The sequence below is a fragment of the Barbatula barbatula genome (genome assembly GCF_947034865.1).
Source record: "Barbatula barbatula genome assembly, chromosome: 6".
In the NCBI taxonomy this organism is placed as follows: Eukaryota; Metazoa; Chordata; class Actinopteri; order Cypriniformes; family Nemacheilidae; genus Barbatula; species Barbatula barbatula.
This window is the reverse complement of record NC_136765.1, coordinates 24,879,740-24,898,927: the sequence shown is the minus strand read 5'-3', so window position 1 is coordinate 24,898,927 and position 19,188 is coordinate 24,879,740. Positions and strand designations below refer to the sequence as shown.

The following is a 19,188-nucleotide window of genomic DNA, read 5'->3' as shown; positions in this document are numbered from 1 at the left end:
GCAGAGCCGCAGACGTCCACTCCTCTTTAGACGCAGAAGAGATCGTTCCGGGTGGTTTAAAAAGCGGTGCAAAACAGCTATTCGTTTCAGAAGCTGGAACGGCGTTTAACTTTACCACGACAATCTTGATCCGACACATACTAATCTCGAATAGAAGGTAAACGTTTAACTTTTATTTTGCATTACGCCACGAACTTCGTGCTGCAAGCTCGTGTGTGCAAAGTTACAAATTAACAGATTTATCACGATGTGCTTCTTCTTTGGTTTGTTTCTCACTCCTGAAAGGAAATAAGTGTGTCGAGATGAAGAAGGCGGTGTGTTTGAGTCTCTGGGGGTCTGTTGTGACTCCTCAACTTGACCAGATCGTCCAGAAGTTTGAGAAAACTCTTGATATTTCAGGGTATGGGTCTTTTGTTTATTCATTCGTTTATTTCTTTATGTTTGCAAGACAATGACAACCGTTAGTTCCTTAATTATAACTCTTTTGCTTCAGAGATTTCATAAAGGATGTCATTGCAAATGTTGGCAGTGATAATGCTCTGCATGGAGCTGAGAGAGGGAGGATAACTCTGACTCAGGTGATTTATTCACATTTATATCTTCCTTTTCTAGACGTACACCAAATCTGCATTAATGTATTGTATATATTACAAAGCATTTAATATTAATAGTTTGAACTTATATTTTCTTATATATAACTTTGTTGAAATTGTGTAAATTTGCATGCAAACAAGCGATGATGAAACGCTGCAAAACTTTACTGATGTCACAAGTCATCTTAACTGTTAAAACGTTAAAGTTGGCAAGGAACAAAACCGTGTACATTATCATCTTCTGAACCATATATTGTATATGCATGAATTATTAAGTGTTTTTTCGTTTTATTTTATCTTTAATGGTTTTGACTGACATGACACTGCTGATGTTAAACTTCACAGATGATTCCTGAGTTTGAAGCGGAATGTCAGAAGGTGGCATCCGAAAAGAGTTTGTCTTTGCCAACCCAGTTCTCTGTTCAGAAGCTTTTGGATGAGATCAGGCGGGTGGAATTCAATACGCCGATTCTTGAAGCAGCATCTGTCCTGCGTCATCATGGTATTTTTATAACGTTCCTGTCGCAACACTGAAGACCAGTTTAAAGAAATACATTTTCAGAATAATTCTTTCTTCCTCTCGAGGCATCGCCACCTGCGTTCTGGCCAACATCTGGGTTGATGACACCGATCAGAGAGAGAGCACTGCGAGGATCATCTCTGTCTTGGAAAGACATTTTGACCTGGTTGTGAGATCTTGCCATGCCGGTGCCCGAGTCCCTGAGCCGGACATCTTCAACAATGCCCTCGAGAAACTTGCTGTTAAACCTCAAGAAGTAGGTGCAGTTAGGGCTGGGCAATTAATCGTAATCGTCCATTTTGGCCTTCATCAATTATACAAACAAAACAACCGAGACATCAATATATGTTTATCGTACAAATAGTTTTAAGTATCGACATGCTATGATAGTAAGTAAATGCACTAAACACATAGTACTGTAACAAGTTGTGTTTAACTGGGTCTTATTTTTTTTTAAATTTGAATACTGATAGATGAATCTAAAAATACATTCCCTAAAACTTATTTTAGAAACATTTGTTATTTTATCCATGCACAATTCGATTGATTGTATTTCGCATTATCATTGTATGAATCATTATTTTGCTTCGCTGCTTTCTTCAACCCTGTCAGAAAAAACCTGTGACCTAACGCAGCTGCACTATATAAACATGATTCTGTTTTATAAATCTTTTATGTTTTAAGGCAGTCTGGCTGGATGTTGCTGAAGAAAGTGTCAAGACGGCTGAAGGTTTGGGAATGACTGCTGTTCAGATCCATGACATCGCCGAGGCTCTTCAGGAAATCAAGAAGCTTACGGGAATAGAGGTGCAAAGATCGCGTTCCAAACCATTTGTGTAGAGAAACCATGTCGTATTAAAAGACTTGAGTAATTGTTTGATTACCGTATATTTACTACACATTTGTTAGATAAAAATCTATGTTCATTGACATTAAATTGTTTATGTTATCAAGTTATTTGAGTGATTTAAATTGAATGGATAATCCACAGCTAGCTGTGCGTTAAAGAGTTTTAATGCACGGGTAGCTCCAGTCAGTTTGATTACATTTGACATAAATGTCATTTTCACCTGTTTGATCTAAAACGACACTGTAAACATCAATAACAGCTTTTACTTTGCAAATGGATCATTGTATAAGCATGGTATATAATCCATAGCTAGCCGTGCGTTAAAGGAATTTACTGCGCTTTGGGTGGTTCTTGGCCTCCACAGCGTTTCATTAAAACCCTTTAACGCACGGCTAGATGTGGTATATCCCTTACTTAATGCACACCTTCAAGTCGATCGAGCATTTAAACAGACCATGGTATGACTTTTATTAATGCATAGTGGAGAGTGTATATCTTACATATGCCCCTGCTCTTCTTTACAGGTCACCAATGATCCCCAACCACCGTTTTGTCATCCTGAAGATGTCACCCATGGATATGTGAATGTTAAGGTAATGTAAGTTACTGCGTTTGTGACCGTTCACCGGAAGCGTGGAGTTGATGAAGTGCGTAATTCTCTTTTATAGCCAGGGGTGAAGATTCACTATGTGGAAATGGGCGAAGGGCCACCTGTTCTTCTCTGCCATGGATTTCCGGAGAGTTGGTTTTCTTGGAGGTACCAGGTGAGGAACCTCATCCTCGCAAAACCAGATCAGGATCACAGTCCTCGAAGATGTTTACTGCACAAAAAGATTGAAAGATGAAGGAACTGTGCTCATTGGTATGAGGATGATGTGGCTTTTGTGGTCAAAGTGCATGGGTTGTGGGTTCAAACTCCGAAAGGGTGGTTAATAACACATAACCACAGGCTGCTCCAGAAGGATTGTACCTGTGGTTGAAATATAAATTGCTTTGGGCTACAAAGGTCTTCTGAAGGAAGACAAATGCACAAATGAGGATCAATGCGATTTTATCCTTCTAAACCGTGCCTTTGAAAGGTCCCTTAAATTAAATCAATTGGATAAAGCCGTTACTCTTATTATTCATTTTGTTGCATTACTCATTCCACAACTGCATAGCAACACCTTAGCAACCACCCTCAGTAGCTTTGTTTTGTTTGTTTGTTTGTGGTGGATTTAGATTCCTGCTTTGGCCGCGGCTGGATTCAGAGTTTTGGCCCCTGACATGAAAGGTTACGGCGACTCCACAGCACCTAAAGGTCAGACCTGATTCTCATCATGTGACACAGGCTTTAATATTGTGTTTTAATTCTTCATGAGTGTGCTGAGAATAAGGTAGATTACTTTAAAAATGAATAAGTGTTTTCTCTATTATTATCTGCCAGATACTCAGATTCCTCCACCCAATCGTAGTCCATATCTTTCTGTTTCGACAACGTCTGTATGCTTTGACACAAGAATTTTGTAGCAGATGAATGCATTTAAAAATGCTTTTGTACCTTTCTTTTTTGGTGGTTAAACTTATATATCAGATATTAAGCAAATACACAAGTCTTCAAAAAAGCATTTGAAGTGTTACACAACCTCTCCCCAATCTATATCAGTCATCTCTTAGGGTGTAACACACCAGCAAGGTCACTTAGATCAGGAAATCAGTCGTTGCTGACTGTCCCTAAGTCAAAAGAAGTCAAAAGGTGAACAAGCCTTATCAGCTGTAGGGACACAGTTCACAGTCTTCCCCTGTATATTTGGCACGCCCCGACTATAGAGGTTTTTATGTCCCATTTCTTCAGTCTGGCCTTTGAAGTAAGGAAAGTTTGATGCGGGAATTTTTTACAAATGTTGTCGTACGTGCATGTTGGTTATATGTGTATTTTATTGGATTTTAAATTTGTGAAGCACTTTGGGCAACAACGTTGCGTTTAAATGTGCTATATGTAAGTGATAATCCACAGCTAGCCGTGCGTTAAAGGGTTTTAATGCACAGCCTCCAGCTAATCAAAATGCAGTATTCAGTATTCAAACCACGGTATAAAAATAAATGAAGTTTAAAACTTCTTTCCTGTGTTGGGATTTGAGTAAGTTCAGACCCTGTGATCACTGCGGCACCACGCTGAGAATGAAATTGAGAAGCATTGCTCTTCACCATGTGCGCTGTGCACTTGTGTGATGTATTCTGAAGACGTGCGTGCCATGACAGTGCATGTTTTGTTGAAGCAGTGAGGTCAAGCCACAAGTACAATGTGAATAAAGTCACAACTGCATGACTACAGTCTCAATAAACACTGAATTGCTTTTAAAATAGTCACAATAGCCTTTTTAGTAAATAATTCTTTAGAAATAAATCAAGTTTAGTAGCTTACACTTAATAGACGGCTTCTAACGGAGTTATGTGGTGATATACAGAAGATACTGAAACTTTATAATAATCATTATGACATGAATAAATACGGGACGTTGTGTTTTATTTCCATGGGTCTGAGCAGACATTGAGGAATACTCTCAAGAACAGATTATGCTGGTAAGAAAACATAACTTCCGTTTACATTTGTGATTTTGTTTTGTCATGTTGACGTGTAATGTTACACTACAAACGAATAACTTTGTTCTTCTCTTAACTTATTTTAGGATCTGGTGACCTTTCTGAATAAGATGGTATGTCTGTTTATTATTTTACACACGCATTTGATCTCTTTATGGTGCAATTTAAAAAAGTTTCTCATTCAAAGATAACTGAATTGTGCTCGGAATGGAGTCGCGTGTGGAAATGTTATCAGATAATTCGCCAATTGCTGCACATCTTTTACGACGGTTTTAACTGACATTACAGTGTTGGGATGAGATTCCCCCATTTGTTTATCAAAGCTAGGTTGTAAGAGCACGACTACAGTATATTGCTGGTGTCCTTCTTAAACTTTGTATCTCGTCATTAAAATTTTTTGTCATGAATCTTTCTTTTAGTTGTTATTGGGATTTGGAAATATCTAACTGACAATTTTCTGCAAAACAGTGTATTTGGACATCGAAGGTTTCAGAAGGACAGCGATGATATGACAGTTTCACACATTCGTTGTTTTAATACATAGCGACTGCTGTTTGATTATTTGAGCGATGTGTGACTTCTGCTGAAGTGAATATGTGAAACTGATGTTGCACTTCTTGTTCACACTTTAAGCACAGAGGCATATTTAAGTTTCACAAAACAAGAAGTGAATTAGGAAATTAACTTAAACAGACGAGGCTCTCTTTCCAAATGAATGGTCTTGAAATAATGATTTTCTTTTTCTATCGAACTAATGAAATGAAATCCAATGTTAGTTGTATGTGCCCAGTCATGCTGCGCTTGAGTTTCTGTGTGATGTGTTTTCCCATCAGACAGCATCAGGGTGGGGTTTGCATGGCGGCGTGTCATATTGTTGTGAAGGAGGTTATTGTTCTCGAATCATCTACTACAGTTAATGATCTAATCATGCAAATGACCTTGAGAGATGATCTAATCATTGTGATGGAGCGAGGAATGTTTTATATTTCTGTGTGAGACTTGGAGTTGATATAGGACACTGAACGACGAATGTTTAGCATTTTTGACCTGGTTGGAACAGTTGACATTTAAAGTGACTGGGTTAGGCGTGTCACAATATTGTGATATTAATACTCATAATAATTGATATTGTGTTAATACTTCACATTATTATAATATGGTAAATAATTCATTGCCAGTATCTGGGTGAGAGTTCTGTATAGTTGGTGGTGGTCATTACTAGAATAATATATTGCCTAAACAGCCACCATGCTTACAAACTTTCTCTCTGCCTTCATAAAATCATATTTGAGGGTTACTTTTTGCTAAAAACATAATTTATAATAATAATAAAGTAAAGATACGTTGGACTGCTTGCAGGTTTTTATTGCAGTAGTTATCACAATAATAGCGTTATCGGTATTGGCCATTGGTAATCAGTCCGAGTCAGTGTTTTCCCTACAGAGAACGAACTAAACCATTAACCTAAAAAGCAAAAAGAAATAAAATTCTAAAGCAAAAATAATTTGTCCTTAAATATGATTCATCTTTGGGGAAATATGTCTTGATGCTTGATTTCGTCATATTTTAGGATGAATATGACCCAGACGTGTCATTGTGCATTGATGTGTATATCTTTGGTCTTGGTTCCGCAGGGAATTGCTCAGGTCACTTTGGTGGGTCACGACTGGGGCGGTTCTCTGGTGTGGAACATGGCTCAGTATCACCCGGAAAGAGTCAGGTACCCATAAAATACAGTCACACATCACAAACCAAACACGTATTGGTGTAGAATTGTGTTTAGGTCATGCAAGAAGTTGTTTAATTGTTTTTCTGGTGGTGACGTACAGAGCCGTGGCGTCTCTCAACACACCTCTGTTTCCTGTGGATCCGAACACAAACCCGCTGGAGAAACTCAAGGCCATACCCATCTTTGATTATCAGCTCTACTTTCAGAAACCTGTAAGGGAGAACATCACAGATTCATTTGATGTTTATCCAGACGGTATTAAAGGCTTTTTAATGTCTTGTTCCAGGGTGTCGCAGAGGCCGAACTAGAGAAAAACCTGGAGAGAACTTTCAAACTGATGTTCTTTGCAAGTTATGAGACCGTAAGTTTTATAAAAATGTTATTCAGCTATTTGCTATATATTCTATAACTAACTTGGAGAGAACTTTCAAACAGATTAAATGTGTTAGATTTGTAAGGAAGTCACAGATCGTGATGAAAAAGAGAAATGTGGTTATATAATGGTTGTGAGGGTCTATTTTCAGTGTCAGTGGCCATCTTGAGTTCACACATAGTCATCTTTCTTTCTTTGCTCTTTTTTTTCTCTATTAATATTACATATTGTAATAAATTCTAATTTACCTTTTTGCATATAAAAAATAAAATGGTATATTATTGTTTATACAAAAAGAAATTGCTTGTGGTGACACTGTTACTACTGACATCAGGTACTTTTGGCTATATACATCAGATGTCACGATGGTATGTTGTTTATGGCAGCAATGTGTTTTAATACGGTACATTTCAGTCAAACACAAACCTCCAGGAATGTCACAAACACTCATTTAGTTTTTAAATCCTGTCTTTATTTTAAGACAAAAGCAAGGTGGTCGATTTGATCCCCGGTGAACTGCAAGAACATGGTAACACAGATATCTTATTATGTTATGCAAAAGGCAGCAGTGCAGATGAAGAGGCGCGTCGTGCAGTCGCTGCCGAATGACCCGGAATCATAATGAGGGCCACTTAAAGGGCTCCCATCCGGCCCTGTGATCCTCGAGTGATGAATGACAAACATCAGCTTCAGAAAGACTCACGCTGAATTCTAATGACATGAGTGATGCACGACCTGCCGAAAATAAAAAAACAAGGGAAATGTCCACGACTGAGGGGGATGCACGCTGTCAGAGACACATTCACACGAATCACTCCCATTTATCAAACAAACACACCGTTTATTTCTTCACCCCGTGCAGGAAAAAGGATACCTTGAAAATAATAAGAACACTATTCTCAACTTGGGGTTTCGGACACTTTGTAGGAACTCATGCGCACTTGTGGAAATACTGTGAAGAAAGAAATTAGCTTTTGCATTGTTGATGCTACATTTTTTAAATTGAAGTTTAATTCTGTTTTGTCACAGAAACATCCTCAGTTACGCTCCGCTGGGGTCTGCGAGAGAGGTAAATGAACAATTAGACATTTAAATCAGGCCTGTTAAAGATGTAAATGCGCACATCAGACGTGATTGTTACCGTCATGTTGCGTTTGTTTTGTTTATCAGGTGGATTGTTTGTGGGCGCACCTGAGGATCCGCCCCGCAGTGCCATTTTGAGCGAATCTGCCCTTCGGTATTACGTTCAACAATACTCCAAGAACGGCTTCAGGTACATTTACTCCAAAATCGGTGTGTTATTTATAGTTTCAGTGGCGTCTGATCATTTTACAGATACGTTAGAAACTCAATGGGATTTAAACACAGGACGCACTGTCAGGGAATGGAATAGTGTTGGATTTTATGGCCAAGACTAACAAACAATGCCTCTCGTGCACTAATAATTGTATTTATACACAAATCTCCAAACTTGATGATTTATTGGTGAAAACCTTTGTGCATGTATTTGTGTATTTTTATTGTTAGTGTATGAGTCTCAATGTCCTAAATCATATTACCAGGGCTTTCTTGTCTTCTGCAAGATTCAGAAGATAGTCGGTGACGGTGTATCTGTTCAGCCTCAGGAATTGATAATATACAGCTGTTTATTCACTACACGTAGATGACATGTTTTCACCGAGGGTATGGTTCTGTCTCAGGGGTCCTCTGAACTGGTACCGTAACGGGGAGAGGAACTGGCGTTGGATGTGTTCCAGGCCGAGGGGCAAGGCAAGTGTCCGCCAAATGATCCGCTTCACTGCCAGAAAACCAGATCTCTGACACCATCACTGTCAAAAACAGCCCATCGCGCCTCATCCCACATCTGCTCTGACGTGACAACGGTTGAAGCGTTTCGATTCACACTTCCAACCTCATGAAGAAATGCAAACTTTTGCGCGGGGGGTTGTACTTCCTTATTTGCGAATTAAAGAACAGTTCATAGATTCATATGTTCACCCAAAAATGAAAATTCTGTCATCATTTTTCTCGCTCTTGTCATTTCAAATGAAGATATTTTAAAGAAAGTGGGTAACAGAACAGCGCTGGCACCCATTTGCATCTGTTGTACGGATTGTAAACCAATGTCAATAGGTGCCGGTTAACATCTTTCTTCAAGATATTTTCTTTTGTGTCCTGCGGAAGAAAGAAAATCATACATTTTGAAATGACGATCACTTTAAGAAATGCCAAAAATGGAATAACAATGTGACACGAATTCACTTAGTTTCTTTTAATGGCAGTCCCGTTTAGCTCAATAACACGGTTGGTAAATTAGTCTATGCATTATCTCACAAATAAAGAATTTCCTCCACAGATTATGATGCCAGCCTTGATGGTGACCGCAGGAAAGGACACCATACTTCTGCCTGTTTTTACCAAAGGCATGGAGAAGCTGGTGAGATCATTTTGTATTTTGACGTGAACAGTACAGAATTATATATTTCATATTAGTAGCACACATTAATCGACTTATTTTTAATTAAAACACAAAAATATGTCTCCGAGCGATGTCCCTGTGGTTAGCTTCATTCACATGTCTAATCTATATTTCAGTGTCACTTTCATTTCAAACATCTGCCAAATGGTAAATGCAAATACTTTAAGGCCGTTTCCATTTAACACTGGTCAAGTGCAAGAGTTGGTAGATATCATAAACATATTTGTGGGGATCATTTGCAATTGTGGTAATCCTGCCATGTTTAATGTCATACAGAACCATTTGGCACGTTTGCTATATTTCTACCTTGTCTGTCTGTTGTCTGAAGGTTCCAAATCTCAGCAGAGGACACATTGAGGAGTGTGCACACTGGACACAAATGGAGAGGTAGAGTTCAATGATGTATTCATAATGTACTCGCAATACAGATAAACTGACATTAAACAACATCAAGCGCTTTATAGTTTACGGCAGGTCACGTGTCTGAATGACTCTTAAATGACATATTACACATCTGCTTAAATGTCAGTATGAGTTTGAGGAAAATGTACTTTCAAGGAAAACAGTGAAAGGTATACAAAAAGGAATTCTGACCTTTAGTATTTTAACCTCGTTCTATCGATTATGAAGTAGAAGTAGTTTTGCTAGATTACATGCAGAAAGATTCACGAATGGATTAATTTCCAGTGAATACACACTGATAAGAAATGAATTGATGATTCTATTGATGATACTATCACTGCTTTTATGAATCCTGTACGAAAAAGAAATGTTTAAGTAAGTACAATTCAGAGTTTCATGAGGATTTATTTTAAACACTAAAAAGATAGTTTTGGTCCGTTAACGGTAAATTCTCTAAAGTCTGCGGAAACATTAAATGGAGCTGATAGATGTGCTCACTTTCAGCCATTAGTTTGTCATAAGCAGAGAAACATGCACAACATATTTCCTAGGAAATATTACAGACATTGGGATTTATGAAAAACAGCTCGGATGCAGGCCTTCCATCATAAAACGGGACTGTACCGTCATCCAATCACATGACAGAAACATGACCGTGATGACAGAAATCAACTCGCATCCAAGGTTATGACACCTTAATGTGCATTTCACCATACAGACAAAACATTCTTCATACTGTATACCGACCGGGATTTAAACTATGACACGAGTCCCTTCTTCCTCAAGGACTTTCCTTTTTCTGGAAATAATGATAAAGAGACAAAAAGAGACCATTTTAACATCAGTTTTGCTATTTACAGGTCTGTGTTTAGATAAAATCATCATTTTTATTTAATTCTGTGAACTATGAACAATATTTCTCCCTAATTTGGTCAAAAATATTGTTTCTATCTGCATTTATTAATAGAAAATGAAAACTAGAGAAACGGGAGAATAACAGGGAAGAGGCTCTGAATCTGAACTTGTTTTTGAGATCTGAAAAAAATACACTTTTAAACAATACAACAGTCGTATGTCGACAGGAAAAGTGTGCGATCATTTTTATTTTGATCACAGTTTTCATGTGTCTTGTCACATTGCTGTTGGATGACTCATTCCTGAGGATTGATTATTAATTCAACAGACACTGGACTGAAATGACCACAATGCATCTAGAAACATTGATTTGAAATGAACGTTTAAAGTGGTCTCTTATTTTTACATTTACATTTAGGCATTTAGCAGACGTTTTTATCCAAAGTGACTTCTGGGATTTTGTTCTGCAGCTGTAAAAATATATCCATTCTTCTTTTGGTTTTGGACTGAAATGTGATGTTTTTTTTCTTGAGAGTTACTTCTTTTGTGTTAACAAATATCAGAGACCTCACTAACCAAGTGCATTATTGTGAAATGATTGCGTTAGTTTTTGTCACGTGTTTTCACTAAAAATCCACGGTATTTGCGGGATATAGTTTAACTGCAACCGGCCTGAAACTGCTGTCACGTGTTATCAGATATGAAACAAGCTGTTTTTGCATTCACTTCATGAGACGCATTATTCTATTCAACCGTGTTCTAAAAAAGAGATCTGACTTTTTATGTTTGTCTATTTGAAAGCCATAGAAAATAGCATTCGATTACATTTTTTTTAATGTATTTAAACCCCCCATGTTATGGTTAATATCCTCAGTGTGACGGGTAATGAGTGGATCTGATCAGACAGGGATTTAACATTCCTCTCCGTGTTGACCCGAGGGCTCGATAGCTTGACCCGTGAGGCTGTAAATTATTTGAATTTCTCTTGACCCCGTGAATCTATCAAACGCTGAACTTCACTAATCAATAGATGAACGCTGACACTTTCAACCTGACACTAAATGCCTCGCTTCATTTAAAAAAAGGACAAGCGCTGTAACCCTCTGACCCCATCAGAAGTGTTTAAACGTGATATTTATGTCTTACAGAGGGGTCAGAAACACTTCTTTTCTAGTGGTGCTCATTTGTGGTTATGAGGTGATGTTTTCAAATGATATCACTTGTTGTGTTTTCTCTCATCAGACCTGCAGAAGTGAATAAAATCCTCATCGCCTGGCTGAAGGAGACGCACCAGAAAGGCTCCCTTCCTGATCATCCGAAGCTGTGAGATGAGTTTGATAAAGCGTCTGAGCTGTTTAAGCGCATGCTAATGTCTTGTCTCGCTGAAAGTAGAACGCCGTCATTTGTGATTGAAGCATTCAATGAAGTCGTTTGCAACCAATCATTTGCCGTCAATAATGTATTTTGTAACCATTTTAATCTTAAAAGCACAGCTTGCCATTTTAATATGAATAAAAGGTTTGGAATTTCGAAGATATTGGATGAACGGACTCATGATTTGCATCAGAATCTTTTGTAAGTTGGGTAAGACTTTCCTTAAAGCCTTTAGGCATAATGCATTATTAAGGGTTATTAAATGGTATGATGCATTTTAATTGTTCATAATGTTAAATGTTGTTGTAAAGAGTTATAACCAACATACAAATGCAAAAGTGTAACAATGAACTGATGTGTTATAATGTATCAATAGTAACACTTATTCATGAAGCATTATGTGCATTACAAGGCATAACTGATACATTAAAACAACTTTTATAATGCATTATACACATATGCTTTAAGGAAAGTGTTACAGGAAGTGTTTGGATTAAAGCGTTTGCTAAATAAAGAAATGCAAATAAATTTTCTTTGTAGACATCCAATAGTAAAAACATAATCGTTGAAATATAAAATGAATAAAGCAAACATTGAGTAGTTATATCAGTTATTAATATTATGTTTTTAATCATATTCGGTAAGCTTTGATCATGTGTTATCGTTATTTTGCGGACCTTTCCTCTCTTTCCTTCGCTTTTCAAAGCTTTTATTTTTTCCTTCCGAAAAACGATTACACAACATAAGTACGGTTTCTAAAACATCCTTTGTTTAAATTAAAAGGGAAGACGTCCATTTTCCAGTGTTGGCGAATGCTCCAAGCGTTCTCTGTAAATAAGACAAGAGCAGACTGGTTTGTGTTATTTCCTGAGGCTTTGAGTCTTTAAGAACACAGCGCAGCTCTCTTTGTTAAAAGCGGCCGATTGCCTTGACCTGAGATTGCTGCTATATAATGAAGTGAATAGAGAGCGACAGAGCTGTTCTGGGATCTGTGACGGCTTCATTTAAAAACACCAAATGATTTCACACACAAAAGAACTCATTTTCTGCAGTCACACAAGATTCACGTTTCTTTTAGTGTTAGAATATGTTCTGTCCATTTCTAAGATGATAGAGAATATGTAGATTTCCCTGGGCTACGATTCAAATTAAATTTCCACTGTGAAGCAAATCTTCAAAAAAAAGCTCAGTCGCGTGAAAGCACTTATAATTCTGCTTTTTCAAACACAGACCTGGTAAGGGTCAGAAATGGACTAATATTTGCATATTGGTTAGTTGTCATGCATCAGATCCACATGCTGTTGCAAAGCAGTGGCGACCACCCACAGCATCCTTGCATCTCGACTGCAGGTTTTGCACACTTAAGCATCTCTCACATTTTCTTCTGATGTAAAAAGAATGCCTGTAGTTGTTCAGATTGAGAATGACAGGTTTGTGACGGTATCGGTCTGTACTCATCAGATGGAGGACACAGAGAACGGATCATCAGTAACCCGCTGATACTCGAGGGTGTTTGGAGAGCAAGGTTTAATGTTCACATGGGACAATCTACCAGAATGTTCAATTCCACAGGCGAGACATAGAATTGACTGGCTTGATCATTGTATGAATGTGAGATGCAATGCACATATTGTTTGGAATGTACAAACTTAACTGGTGTTATTTCTCTTTTATAGCTCAGTGAGACTTGGTGGAGTTCTTGGTTGTATATAACAAATTTAAGAATTTTCTACAATTTCTGAGAAATAGAAAAATAGTAAATTGAAAGTGTCATTGTGGAAACACACGAAGAGTCTATTGTAGAGATCAAATCATGTGGATTTGAGTCAATTTGATGAGAAATGTTCGAGTTCATATGGAGATCTTCACTGATATTGACTTTTGATTGCAGACTTGACAAATCTGAGCTCAGTTTGACACATCGTCGACATCTCTTCTCAAACTCTAATGACGGAGACATTTGTGAGATTTCGGACACTTTCTCATGAGAAATATCTGAGACGTCGACGAGAAAAGTTTCAATTCGCTGATGTCTGGGAGAAATAACTGTGATTTTAAGATCTCATCTGTGATCTTTTTTTGGGTAGACACAGTTTAGGCAAAGATCTTTTGGAGCATTTCTGCATTCGGGTCGGGTTTTGTGTGTTCAGCTATATTTTTAGATTTGAGGAAATGTGAGTGTTGGGTGGCACCCTGTTCTGGGCAGAAGAGTGTTTATGACAGATAACGCTCAGAGTCTTGTGACGTGAGCGGATCTGTTTCAGTTGACAGGTTATTATCCAGACTGTCATTATGAATGGCTTGGTTTTGTTGGCTCTTTGTAAATGCATGAGGGTCATGTTGTTTGAACTCTTAGCGTGGCCACTCCAAGACACTTTTGGGTCTCTTGAGGCCGGTTTCCTTCATTCTGTGTCACACATGTATCCTGAAACACTTACATCAGTTTAAATCACCATAGTAACCATAAGATGAACAGGACAGACATACACATCTTCTGTTCAGCTGTAAATGATTCTGTTCTGTGATTATAGGAACTATTAGAAATAGAAATGTGATTGATTTCTCTTTCTGTATCTGTGCGTTCTAAAAACCCCTCGGCAATGGGATGTCTTTTCATTGGCGTATGCCGGATCTGATTATTTCCACTGACGTGAGAGATCGCTGTCAGCACTCAGCGTTGCTTTTGTGTGTTAATGTTGCCTGAATGAATTTATTATAAGATTTAATCTTAGCATTCATATTGCAAACAATAGAGACTGCAGTTCCGCCTCAGTGATTTCCTTTATCCCAGCTGGCCACTATTATAGGGAAAAGGAAAATGCACCTCGTGTCTGGTCTTTACCTTCCACATATAATTAATAGATGATACTTTCAGATTTACTTATAAAAGAAAACTTGAGGAATGATTCTCCATATTTAATCATATGACAACCGGTTTACTTGTTGCTTGTTCATATATATAAACAGTAACACGTGTCTTCTTAAGACGAATACATCAGTACTTAATAACACAAGACTCATTATGAAGGCGAGCGTTTCTTTTCTGTTTATATGAATTAACCTTTTCATGAATCGGAGACGCCGCAATGAAGAATAATTCCTTCTGATCAAAGATTTGAGATGGCATTTAGTGTTGTTGACTTGTTCATTTAAAACAGACGTCTTAAACAAACAGCATTACTTATCTCTGCATAACACTGCAATGGCCTTTTTCAAACAAAAAACATCAAGCGAACATATTGCTCACAAAATGTGAGTATTGTATTTGCATAATTCATCTTTATTTGAAAGGGTTTGATGTGTGTATTTAGATTGAATGGAAACAGACCTCGTCTGTCATGATTCTGCCTTCTCTTGTCTTGGTTTTCTGGTCTAGAGGCAGAATCATGACGGACCCACGTGTTTTATGTGGAGAGAAACATATTATTGTCAATCAGGACATAATATGCGTTCTCTCCTGTCTCGTCATTTGGCCCCGCCCCTCTCGTTTCTAGTATAGCTTTCCTCCTGTGTCTCATTACCCACACCTGCCCATCGTTATCTCCTTTGTTAGTCTCCCTATATATATACCCTCTTGTTTATTGTCTTGTTGCTCGTTCGTTGTAAATGTTTCCTTGCGTGTACCTGTACCTTGGCTCGTGTTCATGTTCCCTTGTAGTTTGAAGTCTTTACTTTCTGTTTTTGTATTGTGCCTCCGTTCAGTTTTCCCCCCATTGTGGGTGTATTATTTGTAATTTGCAGTTTTATTTAGTATTAAACTTTTACCCCGTATTGCTGCCTGCGCTTGGGTTCTTCACTACCTGTTCCGTGACATCGTCTTTCCAAAGCAAACCGTTGATTTGTACTGTAGTTTAAGAAAACACACAACGCATGTCCTTGTTTTGTATTTACATTTAACATCATTAAACATCATGAGATTTTCTGAAAACGTACCAAAAGATTATAATAATAATATATCATTTTTAGCTGCCGGGTATGACCGCATAGAGAATTCAAAGTATGGATTGCAACTTTATGTCTCAAAATAACACTCAACATTTTTATGAAAATATGAAACTATTTGTTCGGCTGAGATTATTCTCCCACATCTCGTGTGTGCTACCTTCATTCACCCAGTAATTTGTTGACATCTCGTGCACTTACTAGTGCACTACGCCACCTCAACACTAGTACACTTTAATAGCTTCTCTGTTTCACATCTAGATTTGTTTCTTTAGAGAACTTTGCAGTTTTTGATCCGGCACGAGAGCAGCTCACTTTTCACTACTGACCGGCTGTAAATGGTTTAGCATTTTAGCCAAATGATATTGTTATTTTCAGGGGGCTCTCATTATGAATTTGGTTTCCTGTCCTTGAAGAAGCAGCTCGGTACCCTGAGTCGACCTGAACTATTTCATATTGCTTCCCTCCAATGTTGCCATTTACAGTCAGATGTGATATCGGTGTCCATGTCCTGCCCTGAAGTCTTTCTTGTATGCTGTGTGCTGCTCTGTAATAAAGACATTCTTAAATTCACATGAAATATTAACAGCTTTCATGTCAAAGACAAGTCAAAGACAAAGGGATAGTTCACCCAAAAAAAAAAATTCTATATAAAAACCTGATTCTTCTTTTGTGTTCTGCAGATGAAAGAAAGTCAGGCTTGCAATGACATGGTGAAAGAATATAAATTTTGTGTATATAGTATATTTTGAAATAATCATTTTGTTGTTATGTAAGATTTACAATTGAGATCATTCAAATGAAGCCATTTTATTTAACAAAATGTAATTTGGACTAGAGACAGAGGGGAGATTAATAAAACTCAAAGTTCATACATGAAAAAGCTATTTTACTACTATGTATACTGTATATGGATAGATGTGTAGTTTGCATTTGATATAGTTAATGCACTCTTTCACCCAATATAGCAAACATTGACTTTATACCGCCACCTTGTGGCCATTTGTGAGACAGACATGAGACGTTCAAACATTCAGAGACACCTTAACACATTCAGAATAAGTAAAGACATCGTTGGTTTAACGTGTTTGGATTATACGATATACAGTATAACTTTACACATAAAATGAAGAGCAGTCTGTACAACTTTGTTGAATTAATTTCTTCTATTTCAGAATGAATGTTTTGTGTAATCTTGAATTCTCGTGGATCCTGATGCCTTGTCTCTTAAACCTTTTTCTTCTCAAATAATTCTCTCCAGGTGGGAACTATCTTGGAATAGACTTGCTCAATCTGGAAGCGATTTAAAAATGAAATAAGTTTAAATATAATATCTGGAAATACACACATATATATATATATATATAAAGTATTTATATTTTATATCAAATAACAAATGGATGCGTTTAATACCATTTTAAAGCATAATCATATTTAGTGAGAAATGTTTTTTTTACCTGCTCTGACTTTTTCACGCCGTATCGTAACATGGTGGCCTGATGTTCACTGTTGTTAAACAGAATGTCAAAGGTGATGGGTTTGCTCATGGCGTCATCGATCTCCGGTTTGATGTGAGAGTAGAAGTCTCGTGGTGGGTGCTTGTCATCCAAATAGTTCCTGACCTTGTATTTCTTCCCAATCACATCGACCGGGTCTAACTTCACTGCGGAATTCAAAGCTCGGCCGAAAAGCAAGAGTTTTGTGTCTGAATCTGAAAAAGAAATTCTGGAAGGTCATGAGAATTTTAAGCAGAAGTTAAAGGTGCTCAGGTGAAAAGAAAGACTCGCCTCTAATGGTCAAATGTGCCACGTAAGGAACCCCGTCCCGTTCACCATAATAAACTCCAAAATGAGAAAAATACTTGTTGCCAGGAAACTCAAGGATATCACCGGGGTAAAGCTTTGGATGAGAGTTATGCTGGTGAACAGAAAGATAAATGAAGATAAAGATTTTTAAAAAGTCTCTGCATTACATAACAAATTTTGTTTCTTTTCATTAGAACTGAACACGTTTTTCAATGACTTTTAATGGTGTCGATGTGACTTCTAAAGGATGTTTAAAGTCGCACAGGTACCTGAGCTCTTTCTTGAAAATTAATGCATTTTAGATGATTTCTATCAAATGGCAAGGCAATAGATATTTTCAATTCAATTACAATTTATTTCTATAGCACATTTTGAGATTGCATTGTTAAGGACAAAAAGAAACCAGGAATATAAAGAATACATAGATGAACAGATGAATCTGAACAGAAAATAATTGTCTGATGACAACGACATCAACTTGAAACCATTTCAAGAAATGGACGAGCGTCTAAGAAACACACAACCTACCCTGACGCGTTAAAAGAAGACAATACATTTTCTATAGTGCATCATGTACTGGTCATTTCAGTCCAGTCTCTGTTGAATTTCAACTAAAGTCATATAAAAAGTGAAATACTGAAAGTGTGACAAGGCACATGAAAACTGATCAAATAAATCCAGGTTATCATAAACACATTTACATTTAGTCATTGAGCAGACGCTTTTATCAAAAGAGACTTACAAAGAGTTCAGGGAGCAATAAGCGATATGTAATAAAAGAGCAATAGCACAATAGGTGCTAATACAAAGTTACTAGTTTCAACTAAAGCTAAACCACTACCTGTTGAAAGAGAGAGAGGGTTATCACATTAAAAATATGTTTTAACTCTTCCGAAATACATGTTGTATTGCTTAAAAGTGACTATGAACTTGTTTTCTTTTCAGTATTTGAGGTCTGAATATTTTTATTTACAATTTGGTAGAAATATTGTTCATAGTTCACAGAATGATCAAGCGCAGAACTGAAAATATTTTGGCTTTAAGTGTCTAAATACATTTTAAGCCTCTGCATTAAAACTAGAGATTATATATGTTAGAAATCTGAATTGCTTACCAGGCCCATTTGTGCTCTTTGTGTTATGGAGATCTTGTCTGTTTAGAGTGATGAAGAGTTTATTATCAAAGAAAAGAGAAGCATCAAAGGGTGGAAACTCTTAAACAATTCATGAGCAGATAGTAAAGCATGAGGTGTGATCTTAAAATACACCCAGGATCTCTCCATCAGTGCCTCGTGAAAGACGTTCAAACCGAGGTCTTCGTCACGGTTATCTGCACACGGCTGATGCTTTGAAGAAGTGGATATATGAACGTGTAAGTGTTATATGGAAGGAAACACTGACAAGAATGTTATATCTCTGCCTTTCAGTTTTACAAGTTTATAAAGATATGTTTGAGTTTAAAACGTTAAGAGGCAATAGATTCTCAAGAGAATGTGCAGAAAAACACTTCTGTTTTAATCCGGAAACATCTGCTTATCAACACAATGCAAGTAAATTCCCAAGACGCAAATGGATGACAGCTATACACCCACCATGTGCTCTGAACTTATCCACATTCAGTGTGAGTGGGTTGTGCGCACACGTACACACACACATACTATATTTAGTCCAGATTATCAATGGC

At 37.4% G+C, this 19,188-nt stretch overlaps 2 protein-coding genes across 3 annotated transcripts; one reads left to right on the top strand and one right to left on the bottom strand.

The window, feature by feature from the left end:
• ephx2 (epoxide hydrolase 2, cytoplasmic) lies at positions 1–12,361 on the top strand. 2 transcript variants are annotated; one of them, XM_079459127.1, is made up of 20 exons: positions 1–157; positions 286–400; positions 494–578; positions 939–1,095; positions 1,179–1,373; positions 1,802–1,920; positions 2,488–2,556; positions 2,632–2,727; positions 3,185–3,263; positions 4,491–4,525; positions 4,633–4,659; positions 6,181–6,266; positions 6,376–6,487; positions 6,562–6,636; positions 7,678–7,717; positions 7,819–7,921; positions 8,349–8,418; positions 9,005–9,085; positions 9,456–9,514; positions 11,627–12,361. In XM_079459127.1, exons 2-20 carry the CDS (start codon positions 303–305, stop codon positions 11,709–11,711), a joined length of 1,671 nt encoding a protein of 556 aa, XP_079315253.1. In that variant the 5' UTR covers positions 1–157; positions 286–302; the 3' UTR covers positions 11,712–12,361. The 2 variants fall into 2 exon arrangements, with proteins under 2 accessions (XP_079315253.1, XP_079315254.1); XM_079459128.1 differs by having other exon boundaries at positions 22–157; positions 1,179–1,369; positions 1,798–1,920.
• Positions 12,362–16,490: 4,129 nt separating this feature from the next.
• On the bottom strand, positions 16,491–18,902 carry plaat1l (phospholipase A and acyltransferase 1-like). Its single transcript, XM_079459340.1, has 4 exons — positions 18,620–18,902; positions 17,488–17,617; positions 17,158–17,411; positions 16,491–16,993 (listed from the first exon to the last, which is right to left on the bottom strand). Exons 1-4 carry the CDS (start codon positions 18,626–18,628, stop codon positions 16,928–16,930), a joined length of 459 nt encoding a protein of 152 aa, XP_079315466.1. The 5' UTR covers positions 18,629–18,902; the 3' UTR covers positions 16,491–16,927.
• Between the last annotated feature and the right edge of the window lie 286 nt (positions 18,903–19,188).